This window comes from Mustela erminea, chromosome 2 (assembly GCF_009829155.1).
Source record: "Mustela erminea isolate mMusErm1 chromosome 2, mMusErm1.Pri, whole genome shotgun sequence".
In the NCBI taxonomy this organism is placed as follows: domain Eukaryota; kingdom Metazoa; phylum Chordata; class Mammalia; order Carnivora; family Mustelidae; genus Mustela; species Mustela erminea.
Window position 1 is genome coordinate 101,774,476 of NC_045615.1, and position 18,154 is coordinate 101,792,629.

General features: G+C 56.5%; 1 protein-coding gene across 2 annotated transcripts in view; it reads left to right on the forward strand.

Moving 5' to 3' along the window:
* The window catches only part of PPP2R2C (protein phosphatase 2 regulatory subunit Bgamma), a 127,558-nt gene extending 116,814 nt beyond the window's left edge, over positions 1 to 10,744 (forward strand). For both annotated transcript variants that reach the window (XM_032333777.1, XM_032333778.1), the window contains exons 8-9: positions 307 to 398; positions 7,976 to 10,744. In XM_032333777.1, coding sequence (XP_032189668.1) covers positions 307 to 398; positions 7,976 to 8,267 — 384 coding nt within the window. In that variant the 3' untranslated portion in view covers positions 8,268 to 10,744. The remainder of the gene's footprint in view (positions 1 to 306; positions 399 to 7,975) is intronic.
* The last annotated feature ends 7,410 nt before the right edge of the window (positions 10,745 to 18,154 follow it).

An 18,154-nucleotide genomic window follows, 5' to 3' on the forward strand; every position in this document is an offset into this window, starting at 1 on the left:
TTGTGCTTTTATCACTCAAGGGAGGAAGAAACCGAAGCTCAGAGAGGTATAGTCACTTGCTGAGGATCACACAACAGGGGCATGGGTGGAGCCGGGATTTGGTCCCTACGGTATGGTTTCCTTTGTCACTGTGACTGTCCCCTCTTTGGCCACAGCTCAGGGATCGGCCGTGACAGTTTGTGAGTCCTTCTAGGTAAGTAGGGCTGAGTCAGAAGGGCCATCCGGACCCTCAGGGAGACCCTTCTGGCTGCAGGGCTAGGATCCCCCCCACCCCACCCCAGCTCACCCTGCACCTTCTCTCACTAGGTCCATGATTACCTTCGGAGCAAGCTCTGTTCCCTGTATGAAAATGACTGCATCTTTGACAAGTTTGAATGTGCCTGGAACGGGAGCGACAGGTACCCTGGGCCTGGGACAGAGACCCCGCAGCTGGGGAGGGCCTTGGCTGCTGACCCAGCACGGTGCGAATGTGCCGTTCACGAGGTGAACGAAGGTGTTGAGGGGCTCCTGGGCTCAGGATAGGGTGCCACAGGACCCTGACTACACCCACCTCCAGTCAGTCCCGGGTCCCTAGCCTCATGGCCACTTTCCCGGGCCACTTTTCTGGGGTGGAGAGCACATCTCACAGCCCCACCCATGTGAGAAATGGCCTAAGATGAGCTTCTGATTCCCCATTGTTGGCCTGGCCCAAGGCAGCTGCAGACCGGAAGTCCTATGCTGAGACCATAGGGTGGGGGTGGGGAGGAGGGCCCAGAAACCACAGGGATGGGCCCGGGAGGAAGCTACCTGTGCACAGGCTGGCTCGGCCACCATGTCTGGGCATAGGGATCCCCTGGAGTTGCTGCTGGCATCCTGGGGCTCACCTGGCCCAGGGGGTCTCTACGGGTCACACGGGGTCTGTCAATAACACTTAGAAAACCTGGGTAGAGGCCCTGGCTTGAGAGCAGGCTGACCCAGAGGGTCAGAGGGAACATCCTGCACCCTCTCCAGGCCTGTACTCAGGCCAAGTCCAGATACCTCCAGTGAGGACAGGGCCTGAGCTACAGACCCTGCCATATTGGGGGCTCCCCAGTGAGCACCGGCAGTGGGTCTTGGGGTGCGGGCTCCATTAGAATCTCAGGAGAGGGACATACTGCTGGCCAGAGGGGATTCCAACACTGCTGTGTGTGTGTGTTTTCTGGGGGTTCTCCACTGACTGTGACCACTGCATGCCCTTCCTCCACGTGACCACCAGGGGGCACTCAAGCACAGGCGATGCCTGGCTCCCAAGCAACAGGAGCTGCCAAGCTTGTCCTGGTTGGTGCCGAGCCTGGAGCTAGGCTCTCTTGCCTCTCATGCCACTTCCTACCATGCACTTTACCCCTGGGGGTCCTGTCACTCCCCTCAGTGGTTCCCCCTCCACAACCATCTCTGCTCCCGTACCCTGGAATCCGTCACTGCACCTAGCTCACTCAGGCTGTCACCTCTGATTACTGACTCAACTGAAGGTTGCCTCCTCCAGGAAGTCCTCAGGGCCCTCTCCATCTTGCCCCGCCTCCCCCAGCCTCCTGAGTTTTCCATCTGTGTCTTGGCATTTATCATGTTTTCTCTTTGACTCCATTTGCCTTCCCAGTTGGATAGGGTGCCCTTGGGGGTGTGAGTGGGGCCCAGCCCATCCTGAGCTGCTCCCTCGGGGCCTTAGGGGTGTCTAGTCAGTGGCTATTAATGTTCCGGAAGGCATAGGTGTGGGCCGCCTCTTTCCACATCATCCTGAATGCCTCCTCCAGGAATCTCTCCTTGATCTGTTCTGCCTAGGACAAAGGGATTTGGGTCAACCAGGCGTCTTCCAGTTGCAGAAGTCAGACAAGCCTAAGCTCGTTCTGGGCAGGTGCAGGCAAGGCCACCCCAGGGCTCAGGTGTACCCTGGGGCCATTGCTTTCTCTGTTGTCATCTCTGTGCCTCCCTGCTTCTCACACACTAGCCCCGTCCGGTCCTGCAGCTCCCCTCACTGCTCAGAAGATGCTCCCGTGTAGTTCCCTGGCACTGACCTCACCGCCCACAGCCCGCCCCATGCCTACCAGAAGTTCTCCTGGAGGGTCCTATTGGCTTGGTTCGGGTTACATGCTCACTTTTCGAGCCAGTCCGTGTGGACACGATTATTGCATACCCCGCTTGACCAGCAGGGGCGCATAGAGCCCAGAGCTCCACAGTCCCTCAACTGTCCCCAGTGCAAAGAGCCCTGGGGACAAGAGTGGTGCCTGACGTCCCCACATGCAGATGAAGAAAATGAGGGGCCCAGAGGTGAAGCAAACTGCATAGACACAATCCGGGGCAGGGGCTTTTCTCTGTTAAGGGAACCTTCTGGATTAAGGAGTGGGCTCAGTAGACAAGGGCGGGGGGGTGGGGACCCTCTTGTGGCCCTGCCAGATGCCCCCTTCACTCCCACAGCAGGTGTCACAGGCGGGGTCCCAGGGAAGGACCGCACCTGCCAGGTAGGCAGCAAATGCAGAGGGAGGAAGCACTGATGAGCCCAGATGCCCTTGGCCCCACGCTTTATTAGAAGGTCATTCCTCTTTCTGTCCCTCCTCATCACCTGCTGTGCCCACCTGTCCTGGCGTGGTTCGCGGCATGCTGGGTCCTGGTGCTCTGAGATGAGAAAGCCCTTCCTCCCTGCACGTGGGGAGGGGACTCCCTCTTCCGCCCAGCTGTGTGGGTTGTCAGGGACTTTAGTGATGTCACTCCACCTTTCGCTCTGTGGATCAGAAGCTGGGAGGGAGGGGGCTTCAGCAGGGCCCTTCCCTGGGAACCATTCCTCATGCCCTCTTTCCTTCCGCTTCCCTGCTTGGGGTGTCCTGTCCCAGACCTAGCCACTGGGGCTTCAGGCCAGGAGGATGATTAGAATCAAGAAATACCATCTGGAGCTTCCTGGGCCCCACACTGCCCTGTTTTACCAAGAATCCCATGCTCACCAGGAGTTGGGGTTCCTCATTACCCCCCTGTTATTGTTGGAAAAATCTGCATGGAGATTGTGGGGGGAGCATGTTAGGAACCAAGGTAGAATTTGAACCCTGGTGGGCTGGCCCGAGTCCCCACCCACAATACCGGGCTGGGGGTGTGCCTTTACCGTTTAGGCCCAAGTAAAGTGCATGGAGAGAGAAAGGCTTCTGACCCCGTGTTTTTACAGAGAGGCCAGTCACCACCCCCTGACCACCTAGTGCCTGGGGCTGCCCCGCTACATTCTTGACCCCAGTCTGATCTCCACGGCAGCTGCTCTGGGCCCAGGGAGGGGAGGCCTTGGCCCCATGGGGATCTCAGACTTGCCTTCCGGCGTGGGTGTTGGAAACCACAGCAGGGCCCTGGCCCCAAGCTCCTGAGTGGGCCCCCAAGCAGGCCTGCTGTCAGTTTTATGAGCTCCCTGGGTGGGTCTGTTGCCAACAGCTGACCCCTCTCCTCTGCAGGCTCTGGGAGTGACCACCAAATAGGGCAGCCGGGGGCAGGGCGGAGGTCGCAGGGTGAGGCCGGATGAAGGAGGGGTGCTACAGCTGCTCGCCCTGGGGGAGGAGGAAAGTCCTCCTCTTGCTGGCGTCTCAGGAGTGTCCCCTGAGTCCCAGGGCTGGGCACAGCAGGTGATGAGGAGGGACAGAAAGAGGAATGACCTTCTAATAAAGCGTGGGGCCAAGGGCATCTGGGCTCATCAGTGCTTCCTCCCTCTGCATTTGCTGCCTACCTGGCAGGTGCGGTCCTTCCCTGGGACCCCGCCTGTGACACCTGCTGTGGGAGTGAAGGGGGCATCTGGCAGGGCCACAAGAGGGTCCCCACCCCCCGCCCTTGTCTACTGAGCCAGACAGGCCTGATGGGTTGCTGTCCTGGGTCGGGAGGTCAGAGTGCATCCCAGCTGGTGACCCCAAGGTCTGAGTTTCCCCCTCTGCAGGGTGCGGGGCAGAGTCTGTCCCTAATGTGCTTCCTGTCTGGGCAGATATGAGCCCGGATCTGCAGATTCCAGTCTTGGGACCACCAAGAGTACAGGGCACCAGGGACACTGCAGAGATGAGACCCATTGCCTACATGGCAGGACCTTGTGTCCTGTGCCTTTTGCAAGGCACAGACCAGAGCAAAGCTCAAAGGAAATCCGTGGGCAGGAGGGGAGTGGGTGCGGGCCCATCGGGAGAGGGGCCTGGGGATAGCCTCCTGGAGGAGGTGCCCTCAAGTCTCAAGAAACCAGTAGGAATTTTCCCACAGAGGGTGGAAGGGCACTGGAGGAGAGGGAACAGCATGGCAGAAACCTCAGGGAAGGAAGGGCAACTGATGTGGCCATAGCTCAGTGTTGAGGACAGGGGTTAAGTCTCAGGGTGAACAAGTGCTCTTGGGTGTCCCTGGGGTGGGTACAGGAGATGATGGGCTTAGGGGCTGGGCTGGGGGCCAGAATCAGGGGGACAAGTGAGCAGGCTGTTACAGCCGTCCCTCTGGGCCAGCAACAAGGGTGATGTGGATGGTAAAGGGCGAGAGTCAGACGACCATCCGTGCGTTTAAGAATGAACCGGAGCTCGGTCACATACACCCTTGGGGGTGGCCATGGGGGCCGGGGGTTCCCACTTGGGTGGAACATTCAAGAAAACATACCCCTTTTTTCTGGAAAGCAAGAGATGTGTGCAGAATCTCCCCAGTGGGCTTGTCATCTCCTTGGCTGCACGAGGAGCTGACAATGAGCAGGCCACCTTGTCCCTGAATGTTCCCTCGTTATTGCAACAGTTAGCCAACCACCCCAGGGCAGCCCCCATGCCTGTCAGCCTTGGGACTCTGGCACTGGGCCGTGGAGTGGCCCCTCTTGCCCCCTGCCAAGCCTCGGTGGCCACGCTGACATCACCTGTCCCCGGCCCCCTGCTCTGTCCTCCAGCATGGGCCTTCGAAAGCCCCAAACACGGGCACTCCACGGGCTGGGCTGCCGGGAGGCCCCTGGATCGACTGGCGTCCCTAGGTCTCCAGTGGGCTCCCTGGGGCGTGACTTTCCTTGGGAGAGCAGCTCTGGGTCCCTGACTTTGTTGCGTACACTCTCCTTCCCATGGCCGGGTCTCAGCTGTGAGCCACAGTCTGAGGGAGGGCACCGGGGTGATGCCCTGGCTCAGCCCAGGGTCCTGTCGGCTGCAGTGGCCAGATGCCCGGATCCCCAGGGGCTGCCTGCTGGTGCGCCCGCCAGCCCTGGGGGCAGCCCTGTGACCTGTGGGCTTGGGTTCCAATGACAGAGTCACCAGCCCGCTCTACATTCTTACACGTGGGGATCCATGCTACATGAGAGAGGGCTCATGGGTCATAACCTGGGGGGACATCTGAGCCAACCCGGCCTTCCTGGGATGAGCTGATGTGCGAGAGAGAAGGGGGGCTTACTTTGGGAAGGTGGGAGCAGGAGGGCCTCTCCCCACACAGCGTGCCCTGTACCTCCCCACAAGCCACTTCTTTGTCTCTACAAGCAGTGGCTTTGTCCCCCCTCCCTCCAGACTGAGGTTTCAGAGGCAGAGTTACAGAACAGAAGAGAGTAGACCCATCCTGCCTTCACCTCCAGAGATGTGACAGATCTCCCCAAAAGGCAGAATGGCCTGGCCGTGCCCCTTCCCCAGGCACAGCTGCAGAGAAGGCCTTCTGTCCCCTTCCCCCACCACCCAGGGTCAGGTGCAGGGGGTAGCAGGTGCTAGGCAGCCTTCTGCTCTCCTAGGACTCCCCCCAGGGGTCTTTGTGAAGGCCTGGGACCCTCATATCTGCATATGTCCCTAGAGCACCTGTAGGGGGGGGTACTTCTGAACTTGCAGGTGTGGCAGTGAACAAGAGAAGCTTCTGGTCCTTCCTTCCCTGCTGTTTACAGAGCATATGCTACCTTCTCCCCAAGACTCAGGCCCTGGGGGCTCCACTTGGTCCGGTTCTGTTTGGCTGCGGCTGAGGCTCGGCATTCGCTCCTCCAGTCAGGCCAGGCCAGGCCCTGGGACTCAGACCAGACACATCCACCCCGGGCAGCCGCAGGCGCTTGCCCACAGTGGTTAGCATCACAAGGTGTCCCCCCGCCTGCCCCTCAGTCTCTGTCTCTGTCAACTTTTCTCCCCTCACCCCTCAGGCCTGGTAACAAAATCTCCAAATGTTCCAGCCCCAGGGCTCAGCACTTTCCTCGTGGTTCCCTTAGAATCTTCCAGAACATTTGTGCATAACCTCTTTATGGAGCTCTTCTCCAATCACCCACTCAGCCTGTGCCCTCTGCCCTCTGCTGGGATCGAAGAGACCCCCGCCTGGGTCTACCTGGACACCCCAGGAATGTTGCAGAAGAACTGCTTTGGGGAGGAAGTTTTCCATCTGCACTGCCCCCCAAGCACCCCACCCTCCCAGTCTCGCAACACAAGGTCTGACAAAGCAGTTTGGGCGGCAGGGTGAGGAGATACTAATGCTGGCATGGCAGATTGTGGACTCTGGTGCAAAGCCTCGCCTCGTGGGTGCGGGCCATTAGGACCGCACGCCTGGGGTGGGCGGAGAGGCCCGAAGCTGCTCGTGGGTGGGAACCCAGGGCCTCTGCTTTCCTCTGGGTAACTGATGGCCCAGATTCACCAGGCCCCCAGAACACGAGATCCTTCCTGGGAAGGATTGGAACTCCAAGGAGCCACCCTCTCAGTGAGAAAGGAGCTAGACAGTTATCCGTCCAGCCCCTGATCCCTGCTGAGACGATCACTCCCCTCAGTCGGGTCCAGGAGCCAGGCGGCTGCAAGGTTGTCCCCACTGTGCACTCTCCTCACCGCCATCTAGAAGGAGCTGACCCTAAGATATGACCCATAGGCGAGGGTACAGTGTGACTCCTGATCACAGCGTTCTGTTCCCGGCCCCAGTAGAGATGCTGCAGGGAGGGAGGCCCGGGTCTACGCTCCCCGCATCTGTTTGCCACCCCACATTCGCCCACGGAAGGGAACATGTTGTAAGAATCGAGTCATCTTCACTCTGTGACTCAGCATCATCCGCTCCCCCTCACCCCTGCCCGGATCTCCATGAGCATCTGACCTCCCACAGCCCAGGGGTCTGATATGAGAATGTCTCCTGGTCTGTCCGGGGGAACATCTGTCTCCAGCATCTCCCTGCCCTGCGTTGTTCCCCTGACTTGGGTGATCCTGAAGACACGGTGTATGTGCAAAACCCTTGCTAACTAGGGGTCCATGGAGCTCTGTCTTGGAGCAGTGACACCTCCAAGAAACACGTTCAGCTTCCAAAGGGAGAAAGGAATTCCAACTGTATGCACCCGCTGAAGAATGTTCTAGGGCACCTCTTTTCCTAGAGTCCCCTCCCTCCTCACTTATTTTGCCCCCTGCTCCCTGCCTGGCTGCTCCAGGGCCTCTTTGGGGCCAAACCCCAAAACCCCTTCTCCGGGCCCAGGCTCCCATAGCTGGCATTCTGGCGGTCCCAGCTCCCAATCGTGCAGACTGACCGCCAACCCCCAGGACCCCCCTTTCTTTGGGGGAGGTGGGGGAAGAGAAAGGGAGGGGTCACCAATGTCAGATTCTCTCGCGGGACACGGGGGTGTGTGAACACCTGCACAGCCCAGGCTGCACAGGGCGTTTAGTCACTCAGCTACTCAGAACAGGAGGGTGCCGGGACATCATGGTGAAGGGCGTGGCAGGTGGGGACCGGGGGGCCCTGGGACAGCCTTGGAGTCTGCAGTTGGGCGGGGCTTCTGTGTTGATTTGCCCTCCGCTTTCCCTCTGCTGGTGCCTCATCTCTCTGGGAGGCCAGGCCGTTCTCCTGGAGGAAAGGGAGAGTACAGGAGAACTTTCTCCGTGGTGTCCGGGCGGAGTGTCAAGGGGTCTTAACTCTGGGCTGCGGAGTCTGCGAGGAATGAAGGTGGGAGGTGGGGACTGGGACCCATCTCTGCCCCCTGGGGGGTGGGATCCTGCAGACCCTGGGTCTGTCCCTGGAGACGTGGCACGTGTCCCCCCTCCATGTCCTCCCCACCTGACGCCCATCCTCCTCCTGCCAGTGTCATCATGACCGGGGCCTACAACAACTTCTTCCGCATGTTTGACCGGAACACCAAGCGGGACGTGACCCTGGAGGCGTCGAGGGAGAGCAGCAAGCCCCGGGCCGTGCTCAAGCCACGGCGCGTGTGCGTGGGTGGCAAGCGCAGGCGGGATGACATCAGTGTGGACAGCCTGGACTTCACCAAGAAGATCCTGCACACGGCCTGGCACCCGGCCGAGAACATCATCGCCATCGCAGCCACCAACAACCTGTACATCTTCCAGGACAAGGTGAACTCCGAGATGCACTAGGTGGGCGCAGAGCCCCGTCTGAGATATGACCACCGAGCGGCCCGGCCAGGCTGCCTCTGCTGGCCACGCTCTCGGTTTGGAAACAGGAGTCAGGAGGGTTCACAGCCATGGACCTTGAAATGGGCGTGATCATCGCCTTGGGGTCCTGGCCCTTCATTCCCGTCCTTAACCGTGTGCTGCCTGCTCCACGATTAGGACTTGGACTTCTCCAGGCTCACACTTCACTTCTTCCAGCAGCAACTCTGAGGGGAAGCAGGCGCCCTGGGAACACCCCTCCCTGCCAGGGGGCCCCAGATCAGGGCTCTGGGGACAGAGGACAGGACGGACTCAAACAAGCCAGCCAGGGATTCTTTTGATTATCAGTGGAGCAATTTTCACTGTCTCAGAGCCGAGGGTCTTCCCTTGGCTTTTTGAATCATGAATTCATGCTGAGAATTGGCAGGTGCAAGCTGCTCTTTTAGATTGTTTTAAGTCTTTCAATACCCCAGGTCCGGCGTTTCCAGAGAGGAGAGGGGGGCAGTGAAACCCGCCTGTGCGTGTGCTTGTCCTCCTCACCATGTCCCCAGCCTTTGCTGAGCGTGGGCCAGGGGCCAGACATGGTGCTCGGCCCATTAGGTGCATGCGTGGATTCAGTCCCTTCTCCACGGGGCTCTGCTGTCCCGCATCAGGGTCACTGGGCGCCTCCTGGGAGCTCACGAGGGCTCTGTCTGTGACCCTGGAAGGTGGGTGTCTGTTCACTTACTCCGTTCACTTACACCAGCCCCTCATTGAGTGCTGGGCTTTGCCAGGTGCCAGGGACAAACGGTGAAGAATTGTCCTTCCCGCTCTGCACATGAGACAGCGGGCCCTGACAGCATGAACAGTCGGTCCAAGGCACGCTCTGACCAAGTGGTTGAGTCAGGAATCCTGGGCAGGTCTTCATGCACACTGCCTGCTTTCTGACTCACCATGTCGGCTACTCCCGTTAAAGCAGCATTCTTGTGTGGAAGGTTCTGGAAACACCCCTTCATCTTGGGGGGCTTGACAGAGCACATGGGTGATGACGAGGGTCCGGCGGGGCGACCCGAGCCGCAGCATGGAGAATGGAGAAGACCCTGGTGGTGCCAAGCTCTGTGTGGTGACTTCAGACCCCCCCGACACCTTGGGGGCGCCTTGCTGCACCCATCTCTCTACCCCAGCCCCTCGTTCAGGTGCACTGAGCTGCCTCCAGGAGGAACTTGCATGTTAGGACCACTTCAAGATACATTTTCTTTAATGACCTGGCCTCGGAGGACTCTTTCCTGAGGGTCACAGAGAATGCTGTGCTCCTGCTGCGCAGATGTGGATACTGGCTCTGCCCACCCTGCCCGATCGTTCTCCCTGTGTGCAATTACAGTGAACCATTGGCTGTGCGTGGCATTCAGAGAACAGAGCGTGGAGCCCGAAGCCAACATTTTTTTTTTTTTTTAACAAGATGTAATCCAACCCAGGAAACAGACCCACCCGAGATTTTTCTCAGTGGACAGCGGTATACTGTCGTGTGTGTCAAAGCACAAAACGCATGTGCATTCACTTCCAGCCATATGATATTTACACAAGAAAATGGGTCCATTGTTTCGTTTTGGTTTTTTGTTTTTGTTTTTCAAATCAACATGAATGAAGAATGTTTGTTTCTCTATCACTGTAAAATCCAGGTGACCTGGACAGTATTATATGTACATAATCTATTCTAATTAAAATTAACAATCACAGAATTGGATTCCTTTTTTTCTCCCTTTGTAAAGAGGTTCAAGAATGTGGTACCTTGTATAGAAATCTCGTTGAAGCCAAAATCCAGCTCTGAGGGCCTTACACAATTACACGGATATTTGGCACAATCCATTTCCCTTTGTGATTCAGACGCTAAGAGAAGACTTTGCCTTTGCAGCTGGAGGTTACTGTCAGATCGTAGAGTTCACACTATCTACAGAGTACGCCTCTTAACACTGCGTTCAAAGGAAGGTCTTAATACAGTTCCTGGTTCTTTACTCCTCTTTTAGACTTTGGATACCAAACCAAAAAGGAAAAGAAAGAAAGAAAATGATCTTAGAGGAAAAGCATGTCTTCAGATCCCTGAAAATCATGATGTCCAAAGCAAGTTGTGAATGATGACTCATGTTGGGGGGGAGGGGCAAGACTAGTCACAGAGACGGGCCAGTAAGATAGTCACTCTGCTTCTTACTCTGTTTAAATTTTCTGCTCTTCTTGAATGTATGAGCGTTCACATAGTCATTGTGAAGTTGTTGGGTCGTTCTGTTTTTATTCTAATACTCCAAGGACTGAGCTCTTGGTGGTGTTGGGTACGTGGTGGTAGGTAGACAGACCTAATCACTTTGGATTCTATAGCTCATGGGTGCATTCTGGTTTTCTTCGGTATCTCAGATTATCCAACTGTTGAATAAAATTATAAATATGTTAATACCAGCTTTTTCAAATAAAATAACAAATGTTACATTGAACACGAGACTCAGAATGCCATTTTTTGCAAATGAGGCCAAGCCCAGGGCGGTGGGTACAGGTTCATCTCCAGGCTCTGCGACCTCTAGCTCTTAAAACATTTTTTAACCTTTCTGAGCTCTGGTTTCATCTCTGGAGAAATGGATCTAACTGCATGAATCGGACTGTGTCGGCAAAGCCATGTCTGGCACATAAATTCTCAATAAGTGATCATTTGCTTTGCCCCTTTTTTGGTTTTGTTTTGAAGCAGGTGCACATAGCCCACCATGATTTCCAGTATTCTCACTCTGTTTTGATCTTTTTCACGCCCACATCAGCGTGAGGGTATGGTACAGATGAGGACATGCAGGTCCAGGGAGGTTAAGGAATTAACTCGAGGTCATACAGCTAGCATGTGCTGGAGCGGGTTTCAAGCTTGGCCTACGGAAGTCCTAGAGCATCCCTTCCTCCCCAGCAGCACCACCCAACAAGTGCCTCGGGTCCCAGGGAACGGGACCAAGGGAGGAGAGACATCATAGGGCATCTGATTGATTCTAGAATCCAGAGGGGCCCAGCCTGGCCTGCTACAGTGGCTGAGATCAGCCAAAGAATTTGTGGGGCTTTGTGCCCCACCCCCCACAGTTTCTCAGCACCCTTCCTGGGAGCCCCAGGCCTCCCCCATCCCCTTTGCAGACGGCACTTTATGCTTCTGATGCAGCAGGAGGAAGGCAGATGCTGTTTGGGTGGGTCCTGCCGGTGGGGCACTCACTGGCTAAGTTCTTCATGACCCTGGACAGTGTTGGGTGGGGGGAGAAAGCTCCCTGGGTGTGCATCCTGGGACTGGGCTGCTGTCTCTGAACCACATGTGTATCTGGGGGGTAATGCCACTCCTCGGTGTTGTTGGGATAACTGACACAATAATGAAACTGCAACACTGAGCCATGTGGGACTGTCCCCAGGCTGCACGTACACTGTCTCATTCACACGTGTTACCGTGTTGGGCCCACGCACTCGTCTGTGCTTCATGTCATCTCTTTTGCAGGGGAGACGGGAGTCCTGTTATTATACCCACTTTATAGATGCAGAACTGGGGCTCAGAGAGCTGAAGTGATTTGACCAGGGCCCAAATTCACAGGACCAAGGAGTGGTGGAGTCTGGATTCACACTCAGGTGGTGAATGTGCCAGATACATGGCAGGGGCTCAGAGGATGGTCAGGGATGCCATGGCCTCAGCTCCACCAAATCCAGCCGCAGGCAGTGCTGACTAAGCACCAGCTCTGGGTCGTGCACATGTGACCCTGAGGTGAGAGGTTACCCCAGGTTATCAGGCAGGACCCATTTGTCCCATGAGTCCTTGTCAGCAGAGAACCTCAGGGGGAGTGGAGACCAGGAATGGAGGGTCAGATGTGGCAGGAAGGTCCCGGCAGCCATTGCTGGCTCTGAAGATGGGGGAGGGGGCAGTCCACAGGCCCAGGAACATGGGCTCCCGCCGGCCCCGAAGGACCAGGGTGGATTCCTCCCTGGAGCCTCGGCAGGACACCACCCAGCTGACACCTGGCCCTTACAGTCTTGATTCCCCAGAGTAGTTACCTGAATCCCAGGAGATTTAGGACACCTGCCCAAGGCCACCACCCACAAGCTAAGGAACACGCTAGTGACCGCTAATGGCTACCAGCTCCATGCCAGGCACTGCGTTCAGCCCTTTGCATTCATTATTTCATGCCACAGTAGACCCACGTGGTAGGTAACATTGCTGCTCCTGTTCTAGAAATGAGGAACTCGAGGCTCAGAGGGGTCCTTGCCCAGGACCACACAGCAAAGGCATAGCTGGAACCCAGGTGTCTAAGACTTTTGACCTGTGCATTTGTAGGTTCTAGAGCTGGGGTGTGACTCAATCTTGTCTTGACCTCAGTGCCCAGTTCTCCCGACATCGAAACCCCTATGCCAAAGGGTGGTCGACGGCATGAGGTCTGCAAAATCAAGAGAAAGCTCTAGGATTTCTGCTGGTACTAGATTCCTTAATTATATGCTGCCCCAGAGTTGCTGCATTGGGAACTTCTGCTACTTTTCACTGAAAGGGAGCCCTGTTGCCAAAATTCACATAGCCTGATTTTAACCTAAACATGAAGTCCTCCAGGTTGGAAAGTGCCTGGGGAATGCGTGTCCAGGGGTCAGAGCAGCTGTAAGAGCTGGATGGGGGTGGGGGGGGGGTCAGTGTGGGGAGCCCTGCTGTGATCAGGAGCCTGCTGGGCACTTCCTTGTTAATCTTCCCCAATCCAGAGAGGAACCCATGAGGAAGTGAGGCTCAGAGCCCAAGTCACATAACTGTTGGCTGGTGGGATGGTGATGCTCAGACCCGCCCTTAAGCAGGACAACAGGGAGTCTCTGATCAGGAGGGCAAATGATTTTGGCGGGAGCGTGGGCTTGAAGAGAGAGGACTGGGGGCCAGCATCCATGACCCCACAGCATCTTTTCAACCTAACTTAGCTCTGGGCTGACTTGGAACATTGCCACGACCCCATAGACAGAAACCCGTGCTTGCCTTAAGCTTCCGTGAAGTAAACTGAGGCTGGAATGGTCAAACATCTAGAAAAATACGACTGATTAAAGTAAGGAAAAAGTGTGGGGCCACCCCCCCTTGGCCAGCAATTCCAACAGCCTAGGAGACTTCATGACAACCTTCAAAGGCACCTGGGGACTTTTAAGGGGCTTGGGGGTGAGATTCTGGAAGAGACAGGGCTGCTGGTCCGGGGTGAGCTGGGGTGCAGCCCCAGGAGACCCGGGTTCAAGCCGGGCTTTTGTCGCAGCCTCATCACTGACCAGCATATAGGTTGCATCTGTTATATACTGCAGCATAACAAACAGGCCCCCGGTGTAGTAGATTGAAACAGTGGCATTTATGGTCTCACATGGTTTCTGAGTGTTGGGAATCAGGCATCGATGAGCTGGGTGTTTCTGGCTCAGGGCATCATTCATCTCTGAGAACGTACTGGGATGGAGGTTCTGTTTCCAGGGTCACTTACGTGGCTGGAGGCTTTGGTTCCATGCCGCATGGGGGTCTCCCCAAGGCTGTTCCCAGCATGATCTACTCACCCAGGGTGACTGATCCAGGAGAGAGACAGCACCCACGTGGAAAGCCACAGTCTTTCTGTACTCACTAACATGCCACCTTGAATAGGTTACAAAGCCCGATCCTGGTGGCATGGGGTGAGAAGCTGCGGCAGGTTGTGGGGGTCACCAGGGGCCATCTGGAAGCTGGCTGCCACAGGGGTCCCAACAACCCACGGCACTTCTCTGAGCCCAGGGTTCATTTATAAAGCGGTGACAGTAACGACCACATGAGAGGTTTCTGGGAGACTCAAGTGGGCGGATGTCCACAAAGCCACCATCACTGCATGCATCTGGCTCATGGGAGGGACTGTGTCCCCACCCCTTGTCCTGTGTCCAAGTGGCCTCCTAGGCAAGACCTGTTGGGGGGCTGCAGAAGGTGAGCTGACCCCATCACCGCTGGTCTCCTGGGCGTTCTCAGGGTCAGATGCCCCTTAGCATCGCCCGGGAGCTCTCCCAAACCCCATGGCCCAGCCATCAGCACCTCGGGCCAGGATTCATTCAGCATAGGAACTTTCTAAAGCTCATCAGAAGTGGGGTGTCTGGGTGGTTCAGTCGGCTGAGCAGCCGACTCTGGCTTTTGGCTTGGTTGTCCTCTCAGGGTCATGGGATCGAGCCCGGTGTCCGGCTCCGTGCTGAGCGTGGAGTCTGCTTGCCCCTCTCCCTCTGTCCCAACCCCCACTTTCTCTTTCTTGCACTTGCTCAGTCTCTCTTGATAGAACAAATAAATTAACAAAATCTTTAAAAAATATAAAGCTCATCAGAGGACTTAACCGTCCTAAAGAGACAAGTTATTCTGTTAATTAAATAAGAAAACAGTGCCTTTCTGGAGAGCAGGACAAGCAAATGATCTCTATTTTGTTGGAGGGAAGCTAAAAACTGTTTGGCGGGGGGCAGTTGATTTTCACCACTCCTGAAAAGAAAGACCCGGTGCCCCAGTCTTCTGTTTCTCCCAGACCACTTTCTGGGCCACCTGCAGAAGTTAACCACGTGAGGAAAACTTGAACAAAGGCTTATCAGCTCTGGGGTCGTTTCCTAGCAACAGAAAAGCTTTTCGTGCTCAAGTCGTGAGTGATTCATTTCAAACAGTCGTGTCCTTTAAAAAAAAAAAAACAAAAAAAACAAATAGAAACCAAAAAAACCCACACAAAGTCCCATTCTCTCTACCTGGAGACTGTTCACATTCCCACAGGGCCCATGCAGTCAGCTGACATGATGAACTTCAGGGAGGGACTGAAATCTGCAAAAGGCAGCGGCAGTATTAGGACAAAAGTAAAAGTGAAAATGGAAAGGAATCCATGATTAAAATTATGCAAAAAAAAAAATCTAAACATGCAAAGTAGATAGGAATGTTTGGAGCAGTGACTTGTCTGTTTAACCCCTTTAAAGCCTACGAGAGGGGCTGATGATCGTCTTGTTCATAAATGTGCCAAATAAGAGCAAACTTCACCTTGGAAGGGTCACCTGTTCTTTTCGCAAATCTACGTAATCATTCGCCCGACGGAGGCCTTTGGAGAACCCACTATGTGAGCAGCGGTGATGCCTTATGGCTCCGAGCCAGGACACTGGAGCCCAGCTGCTGGGACTCACATCCCGGCTTGGTGGTGGATCCCTGGGGATGTTACTCCCAACCCCCAACCTCCATGCTTCTTCTCAGTTTACTCACCTGCAAAGCACGGAGAATGACCGTTATCTAGCTTGGGGAGGTTGTGTCGGTTCAAGAAGAAAGTCTTTGCTGAAGTGGTCTCAGCCCATAGCCCGAGCTCCCTGGGAGCCCGTTAAGGACATCAGTGCTGGTCCCTCTGTGACCCCTCCCCCACCTTCATTGCAGCCCCTGCCACCCCTGGGAGGACATTGGGGCAGTGGGTGCCTGTGCTGGGAATGAGGAAGAATCTCAATGAGGGAGAGATGGGGGGAGGGAGCATGGGGAGGTGGTGGGTGGCTGGATGGTGTCACCTGCCCCTCTGGTCCTGGGGTTGCTGTGGGACACGTGACCCCCAAGAGCCAGGAGGAGAATGGCCCATGAGGCCCACATGAGCCCAGTGACTGCTGAGTGTCCGTGGTGGCTTCACTCCACAAGGCTGGCAAGAGCCAGCAGACACAGAACGTGCCTCTGTCCTTAAGGCTGCTGCCCAGAAGTTGCCTGTGTTCGCTCCCATCCCTCCCAGTGGCAGGAAATGGACTGGACAATGCGTTATTTCTCGGGTGGTGGCGGGTCCGGCTCCAAGTCAGGTGCCACCACCATAGGAGGGGACTTGGGGGAGGCACACAGAGCGGTTGTGTCTGCAGAAATTTGGAATGGTGCGCCTTCCCTCCAGGGCTTGTGCCCAAACAACTCCCAGAGAAGCCGGAGTCAGCCAGAAGCCACGGCATTTCTGTGACCTGCCACCAAAGGTGTGACTGTCGCCAGCTCCCATGGGCCTGCTTCCAGGATAGCAGTGTCAGCATCTGGTGACTCTCCCACAGGTTAATGACACACTCAGGACAAACAATGGCCACTTTCTGGGGCAGATCCAGGGAGGAGTGGGGGCTGCAGGGCCAGGGTCCTGGGTGTGACCTTTGGTCTGAGGGCAGGTGCAGCTGAGGCCCCAGGAAGAGGGGGAGGGAGGAGGAAGGAGCAGGATCCTGACATGCAGCTTGGCTCTCGCTGGAAGAGCCACGAGCCTCTGCGTGGCTGACCTGGGGGGGTGGCAGGGAGTTTTGGAAAAAGGAAGGAAAAAACCTCCCTTTCAAAGATGAGAAGCAGAGCAGGAAGCACCTGGGAGCTGGGTCTCAGGAGCCATCCTGTGGGCACAGGGAGTGGTGAGTTCCCTGACTGCTGCCCAAGGGCAGTGGGTGCCAGGACCGTGTCGCTGGCCCACCTCTGACACCCTGTCCCTCCTGCTTGGGTGGGCCTGTACCATCAAAGAGCCTGGGCCTTGTGCCCCTGCGTGGCTCGGTCACTTAAGTGTCTGGCTCTTGTTTTCTGCTCAGGTCATGAGCTCAGGGTCCTGAGATGGAGCCCTGTGTCAGGCTCTGTGCTCAGTGAGGAGTTTGCTTCTCTCCATTTCCCTCCCCCTTTGCATGCCCCCCACCCTTTCCTTGCTCTCAAAAACAAACAAAAACAAAAACAAGAGCCTGGGCTTGTTTCTCCCAGCAAGCTGGGGGAGCTGGGGAGAATGGGCCCTGGGATGGGCAGCACGTGGGAGGGGCCCCCCAGCGACAGAATGGAGGAGGCAGCCAGGAAGTGAAAAGGACAAGCAGGTGCTGGGTTCAAGGAGAAACAGAGAGATCAGGGCATCAGCCGAGGCCCAAGGAACATCCCTGGGCCGGGGTGTCAGAAGAAAGACCACCAGGTTCTGGTGGCAGCTGGGTGGTCCACAATGCTGAGGCGCAGGCCTGGGGGTCAAGCCGCACCGGTCAGCAGTGATGCTGATGTCAGATAGGCAGAATGTGGACGGCGGGGCTCCCCACCCTGGGCTGTGCTGTACTGCCTGAGGATTCGGGGTGCTGATAGGCCCTTGTGTCTCCAAGCCGGATAGGAAGGGGAGTGAAGAAGGAAGAGAAAGTGGACTAGGAAAGAGCTCCAAGGATCCTGGGAGGAGGGGCGCCCACTCCAGCTCCTGCTGCCCGTGGCTTGTCACTCACGGACATATCCGTCCCTACTGTTTGGGGGGACCCGCCTCTGTTAGCTTGACACTCTGAAGGGACTTCCTGTTGTTTGTGCCACCTTCTGAGCGCTCTTCTGAGAGCGCTTCCCGGTGTCGTTGGTCCCTGGAAGCATGACCAGACCCCCACCACCACCCCCAGCACAGACCCTCACTGGTGCTCCCAGAGCCCTGGACCGTGGGTCCAGCAGGTGCCCAGCAGGTGCCCAGCAGGTGTCCAGACATGGTGTTGACCAACTGCCGGCTGCCCCTGGTCCTTTCCCCTCAGGTCTGAGGGACAGCCCCTCTGGGTGGTGTGTGGAGAGAGAATTTAAGCCCCAGCACAATGTGATTTCTTTGTAGCCCCGGGGGGGAAGAGCGGGACCAGGTTCCCACCCCAGCTCTGCTCCCTCCTAACCACGTGTGGTCAGGCGAGTCCTGCTCCGTGATGCTGAACGATGCTATGTGAAATAGAGCGTGTCGGGGGGTTACGGGGGACCTCTCTGTGTAGTCCAAGTGTGTTCATGGGAATGGAGTGCCAGACCCACAACCCAGCTCTGAATCCTGTCTCGGGGGACCCTTGGTCCATAGCAATGTGAGCTCGGCAAATGCCTCCACAAGCCTGACATCTGGTCCTGGGCCATGGGGCCGCAGCCTGGTTATCCACAGGAAAGCAGGACAGCCAGCACGCCGGGGAGC